At 48.7% G+C, this 20,009-nt stretch overlaps 1 protein-coding gene across 1 annotated transcript in view; it reads left to right on the plus strand.

Moving 5' to 3' along the window:
- Positions 1-20,009, plus strand: part of LOC108941708 (neurobeachin-like) — a 215,912-nt gene that overhangs the window by 184,281 nt on the left and 11,622 nt on the right. The window contains exons 45-53 of the mRNA XM_029255524.1: positions 3,434-3,574; positions 4,670-4,789; positions 8,089-8,241; positions 10,291-10,458; positions 14,352-14,441; positions 16,157-16,349; positions 17,218-17,289; positions 17,465-17,620; positions 17,889-18,059. Of these exons, the coding sequence (XP_029111357.1) occupies positions 3,434-3,574; positions 4,670-4,789; positions 8,089-8,241; positions 10,291-10,458; positions 14,352-14,441; positions 16,157-16,349; positions 17,218-17,289; positions 17,465-17,620; positions 17,889-18,059 (1,264 nt within the window). The remainder of the gene's footprint in view (positions 1-3,433; positions 3,575-4,669; positions 4,790-8,088; positions 8,242-10,290; positions 10,459-14,351; positions 14,442-16,156; positions 16,350-17,217; positions 17,290-17,464; positions 17,621-17,888; positions 18,060-20,009) is intronic.

Below are 20,009 nucleotides of genomic sequence, written 5' to 3' on the forward strand. Positions count from 1 at the left end.
CTGACGCGCGGCAGTAAACTAGGAACGCGGGAGAAAGACGTGACCTGTCAGCTTTGACACGCAGGCCGGCTTTCCGCGACACAACAAATAACAAAAGACGATTCCTCTGCTTTGTGTGCAACAGAAAAGAGATGTAGCGCACTGCCTCCCTTCCCTCCGCCTCATGTTTTTTAATATGCCCGTCTCTAGCTGCTTTCTCACTCGATGCCACACAAATTGCATCCCTTCACCCCAAGGGCCAGTGCATGTGAGAAAGGTGCACCCTGGGAAATTGTGCCACGGAAGCATCCTCCTTTTCGGCCCATTTGCAGGAAGACCCCCCCCCGTGTTGATCTCAAGAGCGTTGCGTAGGGAGCACCTGCTCTGTTGTGATGCGGAAGGCTGCGGTTATCTTCAATTTTAAGCCGCGTACGGTTTCTCTCCCGGTGAGGCAAGAAGAAAGAAGAGGGCCGGCGAACCTTTGTGATGCTCCATAATTTAATTTCCTCGGAAAAAGTAAAACACGCGGGAAGCGTCCCCGGGGAGGTAGCCTGGATATCGGAAAGCAAACAAAAACACTCCTCCTTTGGGCCCCAACTGTGCCTGCAATAAAAGAACTGTAAAATCGAAGCCGCGTCCTTGTTTGTTTTGTAAGTGTGCGTTTCCTACATTCCCACATTGACACGGAATCCGTACATTTTGATTTAGCAGCGCGTTTTAACGACGATGGTCAAGCAAAGATCCAGCTTCCAATCTTTGAAGGCACACTCATCTGGATTTTTTTCCACGAGTGTTTGGAATAAGCTCACCCCATTAAAAGCAGCCTCTTCTGAGAGCACACGTCAAGACGCTTAATGAGTTATTAATGTGAGAGGAAATGACAATTCTCTTTTGCCCCAATAAATTGACTCGCGAGTCTCCTTAGTTCGGAGAAGCCGAGCCTGGTTATTTTTGGACGCGGCGTTTCGCACTAGGCGCTGAAGCCGGGTGCCGTGAGCCCCTCATGATGTTTTAGCCTACAGATAAATGTCAGGTAAAGGGCAATTACTCACGCCTGGATGTGTAACTCCTTCTGCAGGATGTTACAAGCCTCACTGTCTTGTGGCTCCTAAATGTAATTAAAAAGGGGAAAAGCTGTCAAACGCACTCGGTGCACAAAGGCTCCATGTGCCAGCGTTGCACCGCTTGTCACTTTGACTATTGATGATTTTGTTCTTCTAATGCATGGAAATGCGAGGTATGAAATGTGACGAACGGAGGACACTGGTGGGTCTACACTCATTTCCTCTCCAGTGGTTATCTCACCCTTCGATTTGAGTTGCAGGAAGGAATAATGGGAAATGAGGATTCGGTGGTGTTGGTGGAGAAGCGCTCTTCCCATATCCGAGGTCATTCCGAAGGCTGCCGTTAGCTGGACCGCCACCGTTTTTTGAGCGCGTGACACATACCGTGTGTGTCATGCTGTCCAATCGCAACGGGCCTCTGTTTCACACGACAGCTTATTATCACCTTGTAAATTCCCTCGGATCGCAGTAGACCTTCCCTCAGTGGCTTCCGGCTGAGCCAATGCCGCTCTAGAGTACATGGCCGTTACTTGGCAGAGGAGAGTGGAGAACGCAAGAGGGCCAAGAGGAGTGCAAAGCATCTGTAGCAACAGTACTTCATTATAGGCAGCTGTGGGCTGCGAGGAGGCGGATGCTCAGTCCGAATTGTCCTGGTCTGTGTCCATCTCAAGCGGGTGGAGGGCATTTTTGGGGCTTGATGAGACCAGAGAGCAGTGTATGAAAGCGACTCTGCGTTTTCGGTGGAGCTGCATGTATGTATGTAATAACACATGGAAATTCAGATTATTGACAGGACGGGAGGTGGTTCCTGTGACCGTAATTGAGAGACAGCTGCCCCCCTACAGTCAGCCCCTTGCCCAAAACTAAGGGTCAGTCTTTAGTTGCCATTGACTTCATCACTGGCCACATCTCCCCATCTAAGGAAGCAGCCTATGACCCCAGCAGTGGTCTCTGCATTGACACTGAGCATCGGAACACCTCCGTGGCCGGCCTTTTCCAATTAAGTGTTTACTTAGTTCAAAGGACGCATGAAAGCGAAAGGGCCAAGGCCTGGTTAGGACACATCCATGGGACAAATCGTGCCATTGCGAAGGTGGACTGCGCTGACAAAGTGCTTTAAGCGAAACCATGTAGCGATGGTGTGAATGAGGGCTTTGCTACATCACAGTAATTTTCCAGGCAAATTATTTTACCGCTGGATAGCTGGTAAGGGCAAGGTGAGGTGGATCGACAAAATTTGCGATGGTGTCGAAATACTAACCAGAGACTGAGGATCAAGGGCATGACCTGACCTGACATTTAGAAGCCCCTGGATATTTGGCATGTGAAGCAAAACATCACAGTTTTGAAGGTCAGCAGCCTCCTGGTCGCGCGAGGGCAGCACCTGCCGGCGGCTACCCTTCCTCCCGCATCAGGGCCGGCAGAACGAATCAGCGTGCTCTTTGGTGCAACTTGGTTTACACGCAAGGGACGTGTGCCACTCGCTGTTTGTTGTTGCAGGCTTCTCCTTGCACGTTCACGCACTGCTTGTGTTTGTAGGAACCCCTCGAGGAACAACAGTGCCGCGTCAGCACTGTTTACCTACCAGGCTGGGCCACATCACTCGGCGGTCCTGAAGCAGGCTGTGGAACGAGAACATTCATACCGCAGAGGAGTCTGTTTTGTTTTCTGTGCGTGCGGCGCATAAAACAGATGAGACAGGGTTAATGCTCATAGATCACTTTCAGCAGTCTGTAGCTTCTCCAGGCACTCGCTGTGGCCCTCCGTCAGGTCCCTGTTTACGCCGACCGGTGCCTTCTTGCAGTATTCCTGAGGGCTCCACGCGTAAGTCACCCAAAACCCAGAGAATCTCCACTTTAACCGCAAGTTGTAGTCCAGGAAGAGGATGTTTGTGAGATAAAAACCCTAAACTGTTAAAATTAAACTAAACAAATACGAATATGGTTTGGGGGGATTAATTGTACTGCCCTCAGCTCACAAGCCATGGGTGGTGTCAATCTTTTCAGAATGCTGTTGACCGTTTAGACTTAGACTTACTTGGATCCTCCCATGCCGTTCGGTGCATTGGGCAGCAAGCGCTCTCCATCGTACTTGATCAATTGCAGCAGCCTCGGCTTCATCTCATGACAGGTTGACGGCCGTTAGGTCTTCAATGAAGGTCTTTTTCCATGTGATCTTTGGACGTCCTGGTTTTCGCTTCCTCTTATATGGAATCCAGTTCATGGCTGTCCTTGGGAGTCGGGTTAATGGTTGGCGTAAGATATGACCTGCGAATCGGAAGCGTCGTTCAGCCACGGTTTCCGAAAGTGGGCGCGTGCATGTCGACCATTTAATGTTCCCAGAAGTGATATCTGTACCGTTCCTGACATCCAGCTCGTCTCTGTTCCCAGCCCATCGGAGCGCTGAACCCGAAGCGTGCTGTGTTTTACGCTGAGCGTTACGAGACCTGGGAGGACGACCAGGCACCGCCGTGCCACTACACGTCGCACTACTCGACGGCCATCTCCACCTTGCACTGGCTCCTCAGGATAGTGAGTACTGGCGCCGTTGGGGGCAGCGATACCTTCACTGTGATACCTACCAAGTGAAACAGCGCTGGTTTAAAAGTCCGAGGCTTTTTTTTAGTGACTTCTGTCACTAAGGACTCGAATGCTTTCACTCTTAGCCTTGCCATTAGGTTTGCGCTATTTGCTCGTAGTGAGTTCTAGCACTGCAGCCGTCATGCGGAAATCAGTACGCGATGAACAAAAGAGATGGGAAATCCAACGTCTCAATCTTGTTGGGCCGAAGTTCCGCACCAGAAGCTCCCTGAGAGCATTTCACGGGCCAATAAGCTGGCATATGCTAACTGAATAAGGAGCGCTGTCTCCGCGAGGCTCCGTGACAGGCATTCGAAGCAGCCCATGGCAGCGACGGGAGGCGGGCTGGGAGACGATTGGCCCGCCTGCTCCCCAGACTCACTGGGCGGGCTCTGGAACTGCGGGAAGCTTCCGGAACATGTGCAAGGTTTGCTCGTTGATTTACAAAGTGACTCTTACACATCGTGGCTACCATATCCTACCACTGCCAGGACGTTTCAGAGGCTGTGGGGTTCCAGAGCCCCGGACAATTTGTCCACTCTATATTCGCAGCAGTTAAAGTAACCAGGAAGTTCACCGCCACCGAGGAACTTGCTTCCATTCTGTCACTGATTTCCAGCAAGCGCTCGTCCGGTGCACGGCCACGGTGGTCCGGAGCCTATCCTGGCAGGGCATAAGCTAACCTGGACGTCTGTCCATCACAGAGCAGAGAACTTGTAGTGTTTTCTGTGGGATCTTCTTTGTTTTATTTCCTTCAAGGCAGGAAGCACATCAGGTAGGGATGTGACACGAGTTCAGTTTGAAAGCTTTCTGGCTTTCCTTTTGATAACACGTCACTGCATCTAGGCCTCCTTACCGAGGGAAAGGATTCTGCCGTCTTTTGGAAAGCGGCGAAACAGACTTAATTTCTGAAATATTTATGTTTTTATGCTTGTTTCTTTCCCCCCACTCTTGGTAAATGCCATTCTGCACCCCAACTTTTAAAATGCCTTTATCTTTGGAAACATGTTGTGTAACTGTGTCCCTGTAAAATCATTCCCCTCAAAGGAGCCTTTCACCACCTTCTTCCTCAACGCCAATGACAACAAGTTTGACCACCCTGACCGCACCTTCTCGTCCATTGCGCGCTCCTGGAGGAACAGCCAGCGAGACACCAATGACGTCAAGGTAAGAGTAAGAAATGCTGGGGTACGAATGTTAGATACTTGTCTGTGTAACTTCTATAAAAATAATTACTTGTCATGGTGAGCAGTAGGGTTAGACCCAGAAAACTGAAATATTACATAGTAGGTAGGTAGGTATCTCACAAAAGACATCTTGAGAACAACAACAAGGGCAACAGCTGTTTCAGAAAGGAGATTAGTTGTAAACGTAGACAAAACAGACAGGTGGATTTTTCCTGCTGTGGGAAAGAGTATGTTTGAACCCGGGTCCGGTTGGCCCTTCACGTGCTCCGTAACGTGCAGCGAGAGTGAGTTCTGACCCCAAAGTGTCAAGCTCCTCTTGCACACCCAGCGCTGGGGTAGAGTGGCCCCAGGCAGCTGATAATTCATTAATAACAAAGTCTATTTAAAATGTACCTCATGTCCTTACAAGGCATTTAGTTGCTGAGTCTCAGGACGACAGTCAGTTGTATATTTTTAAGCCCAGTCTGAATTTGTCGAGCCAGTGAGCGGCCTAGTAATGGAGCGCCGGCCTGTTTAACAAAAACGGGCTACTCTAGAGCGCTCGTATGTCTGCCTGCATTTGTTTTTACACAGCTTCCGTGGGCACCGATCTGCTTTAGGTTTGGGATGGGAGAGCACTCAACAAATCTGCATTAAAACCCAGAGTGCTTTTCATTATTGAACAGTACAATGATTTCTTTTCTGAGATGCCTTGTTTTGTTTTACCCTCCAGTTTGTGTAGTGCAAGGCTCATTATATGGCTTAAAATAGATACAACCCAGCAGCAGCATCAAACTGAGTGAGTGAGAGAGCAGTGGAATTTGCTCACTAAAACATTTTGAGACTAATATTTAAATGCCTTGTGAAATGGGATGTATTTACACTGAATAGGGAGCCATTCTTACTTGTTTAAAAAAAAAAAAAAATCAAAACGAAGAACCTTTATTGCCATTCACGCATACGGTGCATTGGAGATCTTGCAGGATTTGTCTCAAAACACTTAATGTCACAAAAAAAGAGCAGAAAGTAGATGCAGTCACTCTACATTACATGGGCTGTACTCAGCTGTGTACAGACCACACAGTGTACGCAAAGTAAACACTACACACGGCTATTGTACACAGTATTTTTGGTAGAGGTAGAGTGTATAGGTGCACAAATGGGTTGGATGTGAGATATTCAGGAGTTTTTTTCATTGTACTCCTCTGCATGTCTTCAATAGTCGGGAAGAAAAAAAACTGACGTAGTTTGCGCAAAAATGAATGGAGGAAAAATGTTCACTTTTAAAGTTCATTACATTCATTTGTATTGCGCGCGCGCGCACACACACACACACACACACACACACACACACACACACACACACACACACACACACACACACACTGACTGAAACCACTTGGCCCAAGCAGGGTCACGGCAAGCTGGAGCCTAACTCAGCAACACAGGGTGTAAGGCCAGTGGGGGAGGGGACACACCCAGGACGGGACGCCAGTCCGCCACAAGGTACCTCAAGCGGGACTCAAACCCCAGACCCACCGGAGAGCAGGCACAGGCCAAACCCGCTGCGCCACCGCGCCCCCCTTATTTGTATTATTGGTGCCATTTTTATAAAGGCCGACATTAGTGACGTTTTCTCTGATTGAAACAGCAGGGAAAACTGCCAAATGTTCAGAAGGCTGTAAAGCCTGCATTTAAGAGAGTTGGTTTACCAGGATTTACCCCTCTGCCAAGGAGTAAGAACCTCCGTGCTGGAAGTGGAAGTTCGCTCAGGAAATACGGCCTCCTCACCCAAGAGCTGAGTGGCGCTCGCCTGCAATGCCAACCACCTACCTGGAGTACGGCACAGGGGGGAGGCTGCAGGCTTCCCAAACCATAGGCGCTCCAGACGGCACCCCCAGCTCTCAGCTCGCTCTCGAAAGCGACGGGGGGTCCGACGTCTGATGGAATCCCGCTGCATGCGGGCGTTGAGAGCGCCTGACAAGAATGTCATTACGATGACACAGTGGAAAGCAGCAGAGCTAATAGAGGCTCCTGTGATTGACTCGTTAGCCCATTATGAAGGCGATGGCAGAATGAATGGCTGCCAGGGGAGGACTGAGTTACTGCAGGAAACTTCACAGGGTGAAGGACTGGGAGAGAGGAAGTACCTGGAGAACCCACAGAGGGCCAACTGGTGTTTGGGGCAGCAGTGAGGAGAACCAGGATCCGTGGTCACGAGGTCACATTGATACTGTATTCACCTCGCGATGCTGTCCTCGCAAAGCACTTCATTCCTTAACATGCAGAAGTTCGTATTTTCACCGTTGTTGTTTTGTTATTCATCTAGTGCTTTTGTCCGAAGCAACTTGCACTTTAACTCAGGGCTCGTGAACCTGTGGGATGTGTCCTGCTGGGGGCGCAAACGGGATACAGGGTAGTCGCGAGGTGCCTCCGAGGAAAGGTACGACGTGAAACAACTAAATGATTTTTTTTTGTCAGATTTTTCTTACAATTTATTTTGCATCATGGGGTTTCTCATCAGCATCTACATCCCAGTTCCGTTCTCCCTGGATACAATTCGATTAGAATTGCTGCAATTAATTTCTTATTAATTAAATATAGCTACATACCTAGGGAGATTTCGATTGCTTGCTTGTTACTGCACAGCCTTCTTTGGGGAAGGACGTCAGGGGTTTACATTAAGTTCACTCTCAGGTGAGATGTGAGGGTAAAAAAAGGGTAAGAATCCCTGCTTTCATTCATTTGTACGACTTGGTATTTTACTGGAGCAATTTAGTTGAAGTACCTCGATCAAGCATAGAACTGCAGCTCCCCTCCGGGGACTTGACCTGACATCCTCATGGTTACAAGCCTGTGTCGCTATACCTATATTTACTTATGTGCTCAAGAGCACACCTGTGCTCTGTGTGTGGGTCTTGTTTAGCACCGTACACGGTGTGCTCAGTATGTAGTGCGATTAGCTCTGAAATTCTCCTTCTGGGGTTCTGTGCAATGGGGGTGTAACTCAGGGTCACATTCCTAACATCTACATGCCTCAGTGTAAAGAGGCATCTCTCAGAATGCATTCTGGGTAATTAGAACTTTAGCAGCAGCTTAAGAAGCAGCTTAAGCCGATGAGATGTGATTTACCCCAGGGGCAGTGGGATGTGGGGTCATCATAAAAGGGGTGTAGTACTGGTGGCGGGGAGGTGATGGCCAGGACATCCAGCGAGTTCACAAGGTCAAGTAGTCAGCAAAGCCAGGCAAAGCAGGAAGCGTCCGTCACGCAGTGTCTCTCGCCGTTTCTCTCTCAAACAGGAGCTGATACCAGAGTTCTACTACCTCCCGGAGATGTTTGTTAACAGCAACGGGTACAACTTTGGCCTACGTGATGACAGGACGGTGGTGTGTGACGTTGACCTGCCTCCCTGGGCCAAGAAGCCAGAGGACTTTGTCCGGATCAATCGGATGGTAAAGCAGCACAACCCTTAACCACAATGTTTCCACTCGCTCAGCGGGAAATGGGACAGAGGCACCGGAACCATGAATTACATCCCCTCTCTTCAAATCACACCCCTCCATGCTCCATTTGGGCTGTGGAGAAGGGGATCAAGTACCTCAGAAGCATGGAATCCGTCCCCTTTCTCATGCTGAGAAGCCTCACGGCAGTGGGGTTTGCACTGCGTCGGGCTGTCTGCTTTTAAGGTGCTTCCACAGAGCCCCGGTCACCCAACCCCCCCCCCCCCCAACATTGTGGAAACAGACACATCTGCCTGACTTATTCATGAAGCCCTTAATAAAGTGCTTTGCTCGATACTAATGTGATCTGCTCCCGACCAGGGTGATGTCACTGTAGGCCAGAAGCAGTAAGTGTCCCCTATAATGTTACCTTAATTCCGGCTTCATCAATCTTACTTTGGGCTGGGGCTCTGGTGTGTGTGTGTGTGTGTGTGCGCGTGTGTCTGTGTCTATGTGCGCTGCCCTAGCACAGCGCTTCCTTCTTTCTGGCATCCAAGAGTAGAGTGTGTGCTCAGCCTGCTTCTCTCTCTCATCCTATGAGGACATGTGGGGCCCTGAAGGTACATACTGTACTCTTCTCTCTCTCTCTCACACACACACACACACACACACACACACACACACACACGCGCTCACTCTCAGAAGTTGAGGATAAAGCTTAAATGATAAAAAATAACAGGGGGTGCGGTGGCGCAGTGGGTTGGACCGCAGTCCTGCTCTCCCGTGGGTCTGGGGTTCGAGTCCCGCTTGGGGTGCCTTGGGACGGACTGGCGTCCCGTCCTGGGTGTGTCCCCTCCCCCTCTGGCCTTACGCCCTGTGTTACCGGGTAGGCTCCGGTTCCCCGTGACCCCGTATGGGACAAGCGGTTCTGAAAATGTGTGTGTGTGTGTGTGTGTGTGTGTGTGTGTGTGATAAAAAATAGAGACTGCTTTTCCCATCTCTGAGTGTGGTGGCTGTATATGTAGTTTGCACCCCGTTGGGAGGCCAGGGAGTCAGGGGAGGGGCCACTTGACCTTTTCAGCGTGAGTGACAACGCAGGCCTGACCTTTCCACCCGCCTCCTCGGCCCTGGCGGGGAGGTGGGCGGCTCACAGGGGGTCCTGCAGTGGTCTGTGCTTTGTGAGTGTGGCAGGTGCTTTCTCGGTGCTACCATGTCCCATACAGTGTACGATGAGGGCTTACAGGTGCACTGCCACACAGCATCACTGATGACCTGCCCTAGTGCTTTTCCGCAAGAGTACTAAGACAGGTCCCGGTGAGGGCACTAGGGTGCTCTAGGCATGTTGACGCACAGGTCTTTCCCCCTGTGTCACAGTCTCTTCGTCCTTCATTTATGAGTTCTATCCTTCCCCGTCTTCCTCTCCTGCATGTATCTCTCTGCGTGTCCATCTGCGTGTGTGACAAGTGTATTGGAGTGCGACCGCAGCTCCGCTGGGCTGGGCTGTGACCACCTACCCGGAGGAGGGGTGGAACTGTGTGCTGGGAGTGTCTCTGAGTAACCAGACAGACCTGCTTTACTGTGATGTAACCATTTCTCCCCTTAGAGAAATGCTTTTCGCAGCATTGGGTTCTTAGTAGGACAAACGTGAATCGTTGTGCTCCTGCAACACGGCCATTAGCGTGTGTTTACAGCGGATCACTTCAGATTAGTTCATTAACATACCTTGTGCATTGGCTTTCTGATTTTTTTGTTTTTATATCCATGCCTTTTTGCTATATTGCTATTTACTCATTTATTCACTTCTGACATGTTTATATTGCCTGTGTTTCTGTTTTTATGTGGTTGTTTCATCCTCTGAAAGTGTCCATGGTGTAACACTTGTGCTTACGCGTTTTCCATCCCTGCAGTGAGTTTATGTGGGAAATGAAAAGTCTGCTATTGCACTCTGCAGAGTTCCTTTCCATGCTCTGTGCTGTGTATGCAGTGTTGCTGCTAGGCGTGTCGCGCATCTCTGTGCCACTGCAATGCCTTCGCCTCTAATTGGGCCCCTCTGTGCGACAGGCCCTGGAGAGCGAGTTTGTGTCGTGTCAGCTGCACCAGTGGATCGACCTCATTTTCGGTTACAAGCAGCGAGGACCGGAAGCGGTACGCGCCCTCAACGTCTTCCACTACCTGACGTATGAGGGCACCGTCAACCTGGACAGCATCAGCGACCCGGTGCTGCGGGAGGTAAGGTCGCCGCGATGACGGACCGCTGCTGTCCAATGACACGGCCCATGCTGCGTCCCACCCGCCGCAGCACGCCTGTTCTTCTCCGTGTGTTTGTGTGCCGTGAAACGGGCGTCAATCTCTACCCACACCAATGTGCCCCGTGGACATGCTGACTCATAAACGCACCATTTCCGTGACACCGCTGACATGCGGATGACGTGCCTAATGTGCAGTTAACCCGCTTCGATCAGCCCGCGTCAAGATCCGGCACAGGATCCCAAACTTGCCGTGACTCCTGCCTACGCAAGGGTTGAAAGTTTTTCTGTGTAGGAGAAAAATATGTTCCCTGCATGTCCCACAGCCCTCGTCTCAGAGGAGGTGCAGTCATCTGAGCTTCAGTTGTGCACTTTGATTAAATGTTAGCACTGCTCCCGTAACCCCGAGGAACGCTGTTCCTCTCAGCTCATTAATAGTCTCCGTATCAGGCGCACATTTTACCGGAGTTGCCGCAAACGGCTTAATTGAAAAAAAATGAGCCGGCGGCAGCTGGCCTGCAGTGTTTCGCCCGCAGCTCCAGCCGCTCTCTCTCCCTGTGATATCCGCCATCTGCTGTATGCAAAAGAAGCCATTTATATACTGTCACTTCTGAGAGCGCCTTTATTTATCAAGTGACCAGCATGCAAATCACTCAGAAGCTGACTTTGCCTGTGCTAATTATTAAAAAACATGTCAAGGGAGCTTTCATTTTCTGCCATGCTTGGAATTCAGGGAGCTGGGGGTGCTTCCTCGTTCACTTTTACATGCCTTTGATACTGTAGGTTTTGATATTTTTCTGGGCTCCAGAGTTCGGCGGTACACTGCTGTCACTCCCAGCCAGGTGCCTCTTGCCACCGTGTTATGTGATGGAGAGCCAGGCCACTTAGGAGCGATGCAGATGCGTTTCACCGAGGTGATGTCACTGAGCACTACGAAAGCCCCGTGTCCATCACTGTGAGAAGGACTCCAGCTCCTTCCTACCAGCAGGCGACGTGCGCAACTGTTGTTGGCTCCTTGTGGAGGACGCCTAACCGCGTTTACGGTAACGAGAGCAAGTGAGCGCTTAACACAAATGAGGCAGCAGATGGAAAGGAGTCGTGAAGGGTGACCCTGCTTGCGAAGACATGGAGCCGTGCTACACATCTCCCATCAGCCCAATCCATACCATTCACTTGTGGTTGTTGCCGCCTTCTGCCGGGGCGAAGCTTTTCACTCGGCGTCCCCTGCTCCGGCTCTCTGAGCACGCAGATGGGCCTGGCCAGCTGGGGACTCGGTCAGGGGCAGGACGGGGCACAGAGCTGCAGCCCCTCTGGAACACCCAGTGTTGCCGCTGGTCCTCTGGCTTCACTGCCTAGGAGAATGGCCACAGTCAGGCCCCAGTGGAGCTATAAACAAGAAGGCAATATTTGGCAGATGGGCTATAGATGCATGTTTACAGATGACTTCTGCAGTAGATGTATCTGCAGTAGTAAGTTTAGTGTAATTTAGAATAATAGAAATGGTAGGCGAAGTAATAATATAGCAGTGATATGGAGGGCCTGATCTTCCGCGGTGGCTCGAATGAATCATAGCGACTCAGACAGGTGAACAGATGTATGAGAGAAGCGCAGCATGTTTTCCCCAAACGCGTTTGAAACAGTTCCCACGTATTGATTCATTACCACCTGACAGGTCAAGCGGCCATTGCTTTGACCGCTGCAATTATGGCATTAAAATGTCAAGATATTGGAGGTCAGAAGAGGAGATAATTCTTCTCCTGGTGCCAAATTAAACGGCCGGGGGCTGTCTGACAGGATCCACGCCTCCAGGCGACCGAGCTCGATCCTGTACCCCCCCTGCTGACTCGCTTCTGGTGTCAGTCCCGACAGCGTTTTCAGGTGCGCAGCCTCCACCCCACTCCTGACCCCCACCCCATCACGAAACAAGACAAATTATGCACCTGTGTTTCTTCCTCTTTGTTTTTGTCACCAGTGTCCTTGAGGTGAAAGCCAAGTTTTTTTTTTTTTTTTTTTTTTTAAGAGAACCTGTTTTGGTTGTTATAGAACAATTGTTTAGTTAAAATTAGCTCACTTAAAATGTGAAATATTTGTCACCTCATAAAAATTATTCATGCCTCAAAAGGTCGTGCACTTTAATTTATGAGCTATTTTGGTTATCTATCCAAGTAGCTCACATGGCAGGGGTCAGAGGGCTGATAATGTCCTTTCTCGCAAAGGCTTGGAGACAACAATGAGCCGAGTTGCCATGCAGAGGCTACTGGTGGGACCTCCCTATAAGTGGTCTCCATTTATTTATTTGAGTGGAATTATCTACGAGCGTACCTGCTCTCTGTCCAGGCTTGCTGAACAGCCCCAAAGACGTCGTCACGCTGCTAGCCGCCACAACGGCTGCTTCACCTTTGAGGCCTGATGTCCGGAGAATTTGGAGAGGAGAGCAGTGATTGACGCACGCTGCATTACGATAGATGTTTTGCGTTCCCTGCGCCCACAGCTGTCATCGCTGCGAGGGGAATCAGCATATGGCTTACGCAACATGGCGGCGTCCGTCAGAGAATCTGAAGTGCATGAAACTAATTACCGGGCTGCTAAGTGCCGGAGATCCTACGGTGAGATAGAGGACAACTTTTTTGGCTCTGTGCAGTGAAGATTAGTGTATTGACATTCGGGGCATACTGGCATGTGAAGACAGTTAAAAAGAACCAAATACTGAATGTCACATCAATAACAGACCCCCAGTTCTCCCTTCATGACCATAGATTCCTGGTAAACAAAAAAAAAAAACACAAACCCAAATTTTTTTTGTAATAACAATGTTTGTATCTTCTCCATTATTCCTTTCTGCCAGGAATTTTCACCATTTCTTAGTATATGTTGCTGTCACGTGACAAGAATTTACGTTACACACAACACTTCGGAATTGGGAATCAGCGATTTTGAAATGTGCGAAACAAGGCTACCCGTTTCCCTACTTGGAACAATTCCGAAATGTGTGTTGCCTGGATGCTGCACTGCAGGGACTTGGATCGCTCAAGGATTACGGGCTGCTTGCTGCTGGAATGACAAAATGAGAGAAAACAACTGATGAACACGTGACCCTCTGCCGTCAGTGTGCGCTAGCTCACGAAGTGCTGCTCTTCCATTGTGTCCCTGGCATTATCAAGCCACGATCAAGTTCTCATCCAGCTTCATTGCTTTACACACCTTTTTATGCAGTGTCTTTTTTTTTTATACAGCTGAATGGGGCAGCAAGACTGAGCTCTGAGGTGACACACCTTTACGTTACTGCTGACTGATTTAGTCATCCTTACTCTGCCTCCTTGTCCCTACCCGTTCCACTGGTGGCAATGGCCTTTACCCAGGATCATCGTCCTTTGTCTTCCTACGTGTTCAATTCTGCGACTATCCCCCCACCCCATCATTAACACTGCTCTTCTCCATTTCTTCCCCCACCCCAGAAGCTCCCTGACCCATATTTCATTAGAGACCCAAACACTTTCCTCCTGAAACCCTCCTTCATCAAGGTATTTTCCTGGCTGTGTGTGTGTGTGTGTGTTGCTTTATTGTCCGATTGTTTCAAGAACAGTCATGTGGAGGAGCTGGTCCACCTCGCTTTCGGCTGCCTGCCACTCTGGGTTAGCGTTGCTGTGGTGGGCTGGCGGGCCTGGCAGTGGGAATGGTCAACTCAAGCATGTTAATAGGAAAAGGCTTGTCTCTCAAATACTAACACTTGGATGACTCTGCAGGGGGGGAGGGGGCGATAGGGAAGCGCTCATCAACCCCCACAGCCTGAGGCATGGCTGAGTTTGGGTTTGCTCGCATTGACCCATCACTTTGACGCACACGGGTTGTGACAGCGGCTCCTTCGTGTCCCCGCAGGCCATGGAGGCGCAGATCCAGGGCTTTGGACAGACGCCGTCTCAGCTGCTTATCGAGCCACATCCGCCTCGCAGCTCTGCCATGCACCTGGTGAGCACACACGGCATGCTTGGGTTTGTGTGTGTGTGTGTGTGTGTGCGCGTGTGCATGTGTGTACACTCACACGCATGTTTGAATATTTTCATGTACCTGCATATGTACATTTGTGTTTGGGGGAAAGAGCAAGAGAGTGTGAGGCAGAAATGAGGGAGTTCCAGTGTACAGGTCTGACCAATGACATCTGACAGCAGCCAGAGGAAGTCTAGTATTGTTCTGCTCCTGTGTGCAGTGTAAATCTTTTGCCCACTTCTCGAAAATGAGCTGCACTTCAAGGATGTGTACCTACATTTTGGTGAACTCCTGGGAGCACTGCGCACAAGGGTCACAGCGAACACAGCCACAATGTGTGCCTTGCGTCACGTCACATTAGTCCAGTTATTCCTTTAGCGTTCACGCAGATCCAGGGAGGCAGAGTTGTGCAGTGAATAGCACTGGTGTCTCACAGTGCCTGGGCTGTGTCATTGGACATGGGTTCGATCCCCACTCAGTCTGTGTGGACTGTGCATGTTCTTTCTTCCTGGGTTTGTGTGAGTTTCCTCCTGCAGTCCAAGAACATGACTTACAGGTGGATTAATGACTCTAAACTGCCCGTAGTGTGTGTGTGTGAGTGTGTGTGTGTTACAATGCTGTGGTGTAGGGATGGGCGAACGACTGTAGGGAGTTGTATGGAATGACTAAGCCACCTTGAACAAAGGTGTCAGCTAGATACCACATAGTAAAATCACTGCAAGTCACTTTGGAGAAAAGCGTCTGCTAAATGTAAACACATGTAAACGTAAACCAGCTCAACAAACGTCCACCTTGACAGAGCTCGGTGTTCCACCAAAGCCATGAAACAGTGTGTGAGTAGTAATGCCAGGGGCCTGGTGTGAGCAGAGTAGCGAAGGTACCATTTCTGTCCTGTATATGAGACACCCGTGGTTCTTCCAGCCCTCAGGTGCTCTGCTGTCGCCAGGCCTGGGATCTCATGTATATGGAGGTAAAACTTGACTTGAAGGTCATACTTCAGTGGCCTCAGAACTGATGGCCTGTGAGATTAATGTTTACGGTTACAAAGATGTGCCATACATTGTTTATACACATCACCTGTTAATCTGATAGCGAGTCCATGTTTTCAATTAGCAGCTATTATTTCACTCAAAGAATCGGTCATAAGATAAACTACATAATATTCATTCAAATAGGGTAGATCAACCTCAGGTGCACTTTGAAGCCAAGACATTAGTTGATTATATTTTGATCATCATATCACATTACATGATCAATAACCACAATATATGGCTATATATGGTTGTAAGCAGAGATCCAGTTTAGATGCCATAGCAGCAAGAGTTCTCAAATTCACTGAAGCCCGTTGGTGGTAAAGCAGTGACTGTATTTCACATGTATGTACATGTATTTTACTCCATGCTACATGATTGCTTCTGAGTTCATCTCCTCCTTCCTGCCCTGGATTTCAATCCTCCATCCTGCCTCTGTGCCAGTCCCTTTGTGTGGGGTGGGTATGGAGGCTGGTTTAATGAGTGGGCACCCCAGGTACCCAGTCAGACCCATGCCCCCTACCCCTATTCTGTGTCTGTACCTTGTTTTACCTCCGACATCCACACTAATTACCTTTCCCCATTCTGTCTCCCTTCTCTTGCTCTGCCAACCCCCCTTTGCCCCCACCCCCTCCACCCCATCCTGTTCTCTCTTCTACTCAACAGTGTTTCCTTCCACAGAGTGCCCTCATGTTCAAGGACCAGATGCAGCAAGATGTCATCATGGTGCTCAAGTTCCCCTCAAACTCACCCGTTACGCACGTGGCTGCCAACACGCTGCCCCACCTCACCGTTCCTGCCGTGGTGACTGTCACCTGCAGCCGGCTCTTTGCCGTTAACCGTTGGCACAACACAGTGGGTAAGTGGGCTGGTCCGGTGTCTTCCTTCCACAGTGAACACACACACACAGTCCTCTACTGTAAATGCCTGTGAATATCTGCGCAAACCAGAAGCGCTATGGTCACACACACATACAAACATGTGCTCAACTACACACAAATGTACATACAAGAACCTCTTTCGTGTCACAAACACAAATATGGCCGTGTAACCCCTGTGGTACACTTCACTACACACAATATGCTTTACTGCGCTCACACACAGACACACACACACAGACTGCATGGAGTATCTGCTTTTGCTTTCATGGATTCCCAGGCAAAAGTCCTCCTCAGCAGTCAGTCTGTGCTGGTAAGAGTGGTTTCAGTGGAACTTGGGGTGGGAATGAGGGTGGCAGGTAAAAGCGGTTTTGAGGCGAGTGCCTCCATATGCTCCCATTTAGACGTGTGTGAATAAAAATAACACAAGGAGCTGCCTGCAAACCCCCACCCCACCCTACCATAAAGGAAGCAGCCTCTGACCCCTGACCTATAGGCAGCGCTCAGTCCTGACACAGCTGCAAAAGCGTTGTGCTCTGGAACCCAGAGTCCTGTTCTAAAAGGATGAATGAAGCCTTAATGGCCAAAAAGACCTTCTTAGGTGTTCTGCACATACAATGTTAGTTTCTCCTTTCGAATCAGCCTGTAGACCTCAGTTTGCTCCCGAATCAGAAAGATTGATAAACTTTTCTGGAGACTTGCTAGTGATTCCCCATATCCCATCTTCCATTTTTGAAGGCCATGAACCAGCAGTGAGAGAAGAGCAGGTGTGTGATGTGTGTGTGTGTTATTTGGCATAGATCCTCTCAGCTGAAATACTGTGTCTGTGCCTATGCACGTGTGTGGCAGGTCTCAGAGGAGCTCCGGGGTACTCACTGGAACAGTCCCATCACCTGCCCATTGAGATGGACCCCCTGATTGGTGAGTGCTGGGTCAGGGCTGTGTTTTGGGGGTCACTATGGACCACCTGTCTGGAATGTATAGGACAGGAATGTATGTCCCTGGAGTGTGTACAAGGACATTACAAGACAGTGGTTTCAAGGTTCTGTTCAGGTTCCTGTCTCTTGTTTATGTTCTACCAACTCCCTACACACAGCCAACAACTCTGGAACAAATAAGAGACAGATCACAGACCTGGTGGACCAGAGCATTCAGATCAACACACACTGCTTCGTGGTGACGGCAGACAACCGCTACATCCTGGTGTGCGGCTTCTGGGACAAGAGTTTCCGTGTCTACTCCACAGAGACAGGTTAGCACAAAGCTTTTCAAATATGCCACAAATTAGCTCTTAGCTGTCCATCCTTTCGATGGGGCGAGAAATGCTTCGTTATCCATACACTCTACTGACGCAGGTTAGCGCACGATTGTGCCGGCGCCACGGAAACAAGTGAAAGTCTGAACTCAGATATCCAGTTGTTTATTCCTTTGAGGTAAATAAAAGACAAAGCAATTACAGTTTTGAAGTGTACCTGTACATGTGGTAAAAACACAGCCATCCCTTTTGTATCCCCCACCAGGCAAGTTGACTCAGATCGTGTTTGGTCACTGGGATGTGGTGACATGCCTGGCCCGGTCAGAGTCCTACATTGGTGGCGACTGCTACATCGTGTCAGGCTCCAGGGACGCCACGCTGCTGCTTTGGTACTGGAGTGGGCGGCACCACATCATCGGTGACAATCCCAATAACAGTAAGTGACCAGCACACCTTCACTGCACTGTGCACAACTTTGACTGAGATCTTTAAAATTTAAGTTAGTCTATTAATGGCCACATGGCTCATACCGAGCGTCATGCTTGCTAATCAACCCTCTCTTAAAAGAGGATTAGGCTGAGTAGATCACTGATGCATTAGGTGGGAGGAAAACGTTAATTCCATTTCCAGGCAGCAGGCATCTGTGCTGTGCTTCTGCGACTGGCTTTGGTACTCAGGTCTATACATCAGTTACCTGTGAGTGCTACCGCCATCCAGCTTCTTCATCTCCATCACAAGGGCCCAGTGTGTTCAAATGGGTTTTTCAAAACACAGAGGCAGTTAAAGTTAGTAGTCATGAAGCAATGAGCTCAGACACAGGAGAAGTAAAGGTAAAACGAGGGAGGATGGTGGATGATGGAGGGAGGAGGTGCGGGTGCGGAGGGGGCAGTTGCTGGCTGTTTTTCCCCAAGTGTAAGGAGCTCTGGTTTAGGTACTCACACTGTATAATTAACATCACTGCAGCTCAGACAGTTAATTAAGAATTTCAGCTCTATTGCCTCCAATTAGTGAAGGGACTGATTCACCCCCCAGCAGCAGAAGAAAACAGTGCCCCCCCAATATTTTCAACAATAGTACGTGCAGAATTTCCAGGTATAAAGAGAGCACCCCCTTGAAGATGTGCAGAAACACAATTCAGGATTTTTGGGTTGGAATACTGCCGAGTGTGATAAGGTCATAACTGACAGATAGCAAAAGATACTTAAAATCTAAATTACTAGAATATTTCATATAATTAGCACTTACATGTTGCCCAGTTACTTGCCATATGACATGTAATCTGACATAACTCATATTCCTTCAGTAACAGGACAGGTAAACCATAAATTGAGGGTTTTTATCTTCGTAGTAGTTTTGTGACATAATTTTACAGCTGATAGGAAATAATCAAATGTAATGTAATTACTTGTACATTACAATGTAAATGTAATTAAAAATCAGTAGGCAGACTGCAAAATAAAAAACAAAAGCTGAATTTTGATATGATTTTGATACATAGAATTTCATAAGGTAAAGAACATCGCCCTCTAGTGGTGATCAGCAGGAGCTCCGACACATGGGCTGCTCACCTAACAGCACTGTCTCTAACTCGAGTTGTTTGAAAGTGCAAAATCACATTTACCATTACATCACAATCAACAAAACCTTAATAGTACAAATGTTCCTCAATTTACAGAATAAAAAATTCTCAATAAGACTTTTTCAGTGCAGAGCTGTGGTGGTCTAGAGCCTATTCTAGTAACAGCGTTCTTCAAGCTGCAACAGCATATGCTTAAGAACTACAGTGTCCTGGGGTCCACATTCTTACAAATCAGTGAATCTATTCATAAAATATATTCAGAAACATTGTCTTCCCCTTTGTGACAACGGCTATTTTTCTATGTCTGCTAATAGTTACATTATTGTGATGTCCAGCTCAGCACAAATAGCTGTGTTTTTTAAAATATAGCTCTCAAGTTTATTTGCTTTCATGCCTGTGATATCTGTAATGCAATTGGTATGGCTGACAGTGGAATTAAAAGTAAATATCTAGGTAATAATTTGATATGGAAAATGATTTTGTATTCCACAAGCATGTCTATCTTAACATATGTAGCACAACACCTGGCTAACGTGGCCACTGTGTCATAACAGCATTTCGATGGTTTGCATGCAGATCCTCGGGTGCATGGCATGGTGGCGGTGGGTAAGCCTGTCCCTATGATGAATCACAGCCCTTATCACCAGATCTTGGCCCGAGGTGTTGTCCCCTCAAAAAAAGTACACAGGATGTAACATCTGGTGACATAACTGGCTTTAGATGAAAGAATATAAGTTATAATAATAGACGGAGAGTGTACACAGGATGTATACTGCAACATGTACGTACATTTAAGAAAGTTGTATG

The sequence above is a fragment of the Scleropages formosus genome, chromosome 10 (assembly GCF_900964775.1).
Source record: "Scleropages formosus chromosome 10, fSclFor1.1, whole genome shotgun sequence".
Classification (NCBI taxonomy): Eukaryota; Metazoa; Chordata; class Actinopteri; order Osteoglossiformes; family Osteoglossidae; genus Scleropages; species Scleropages formosus.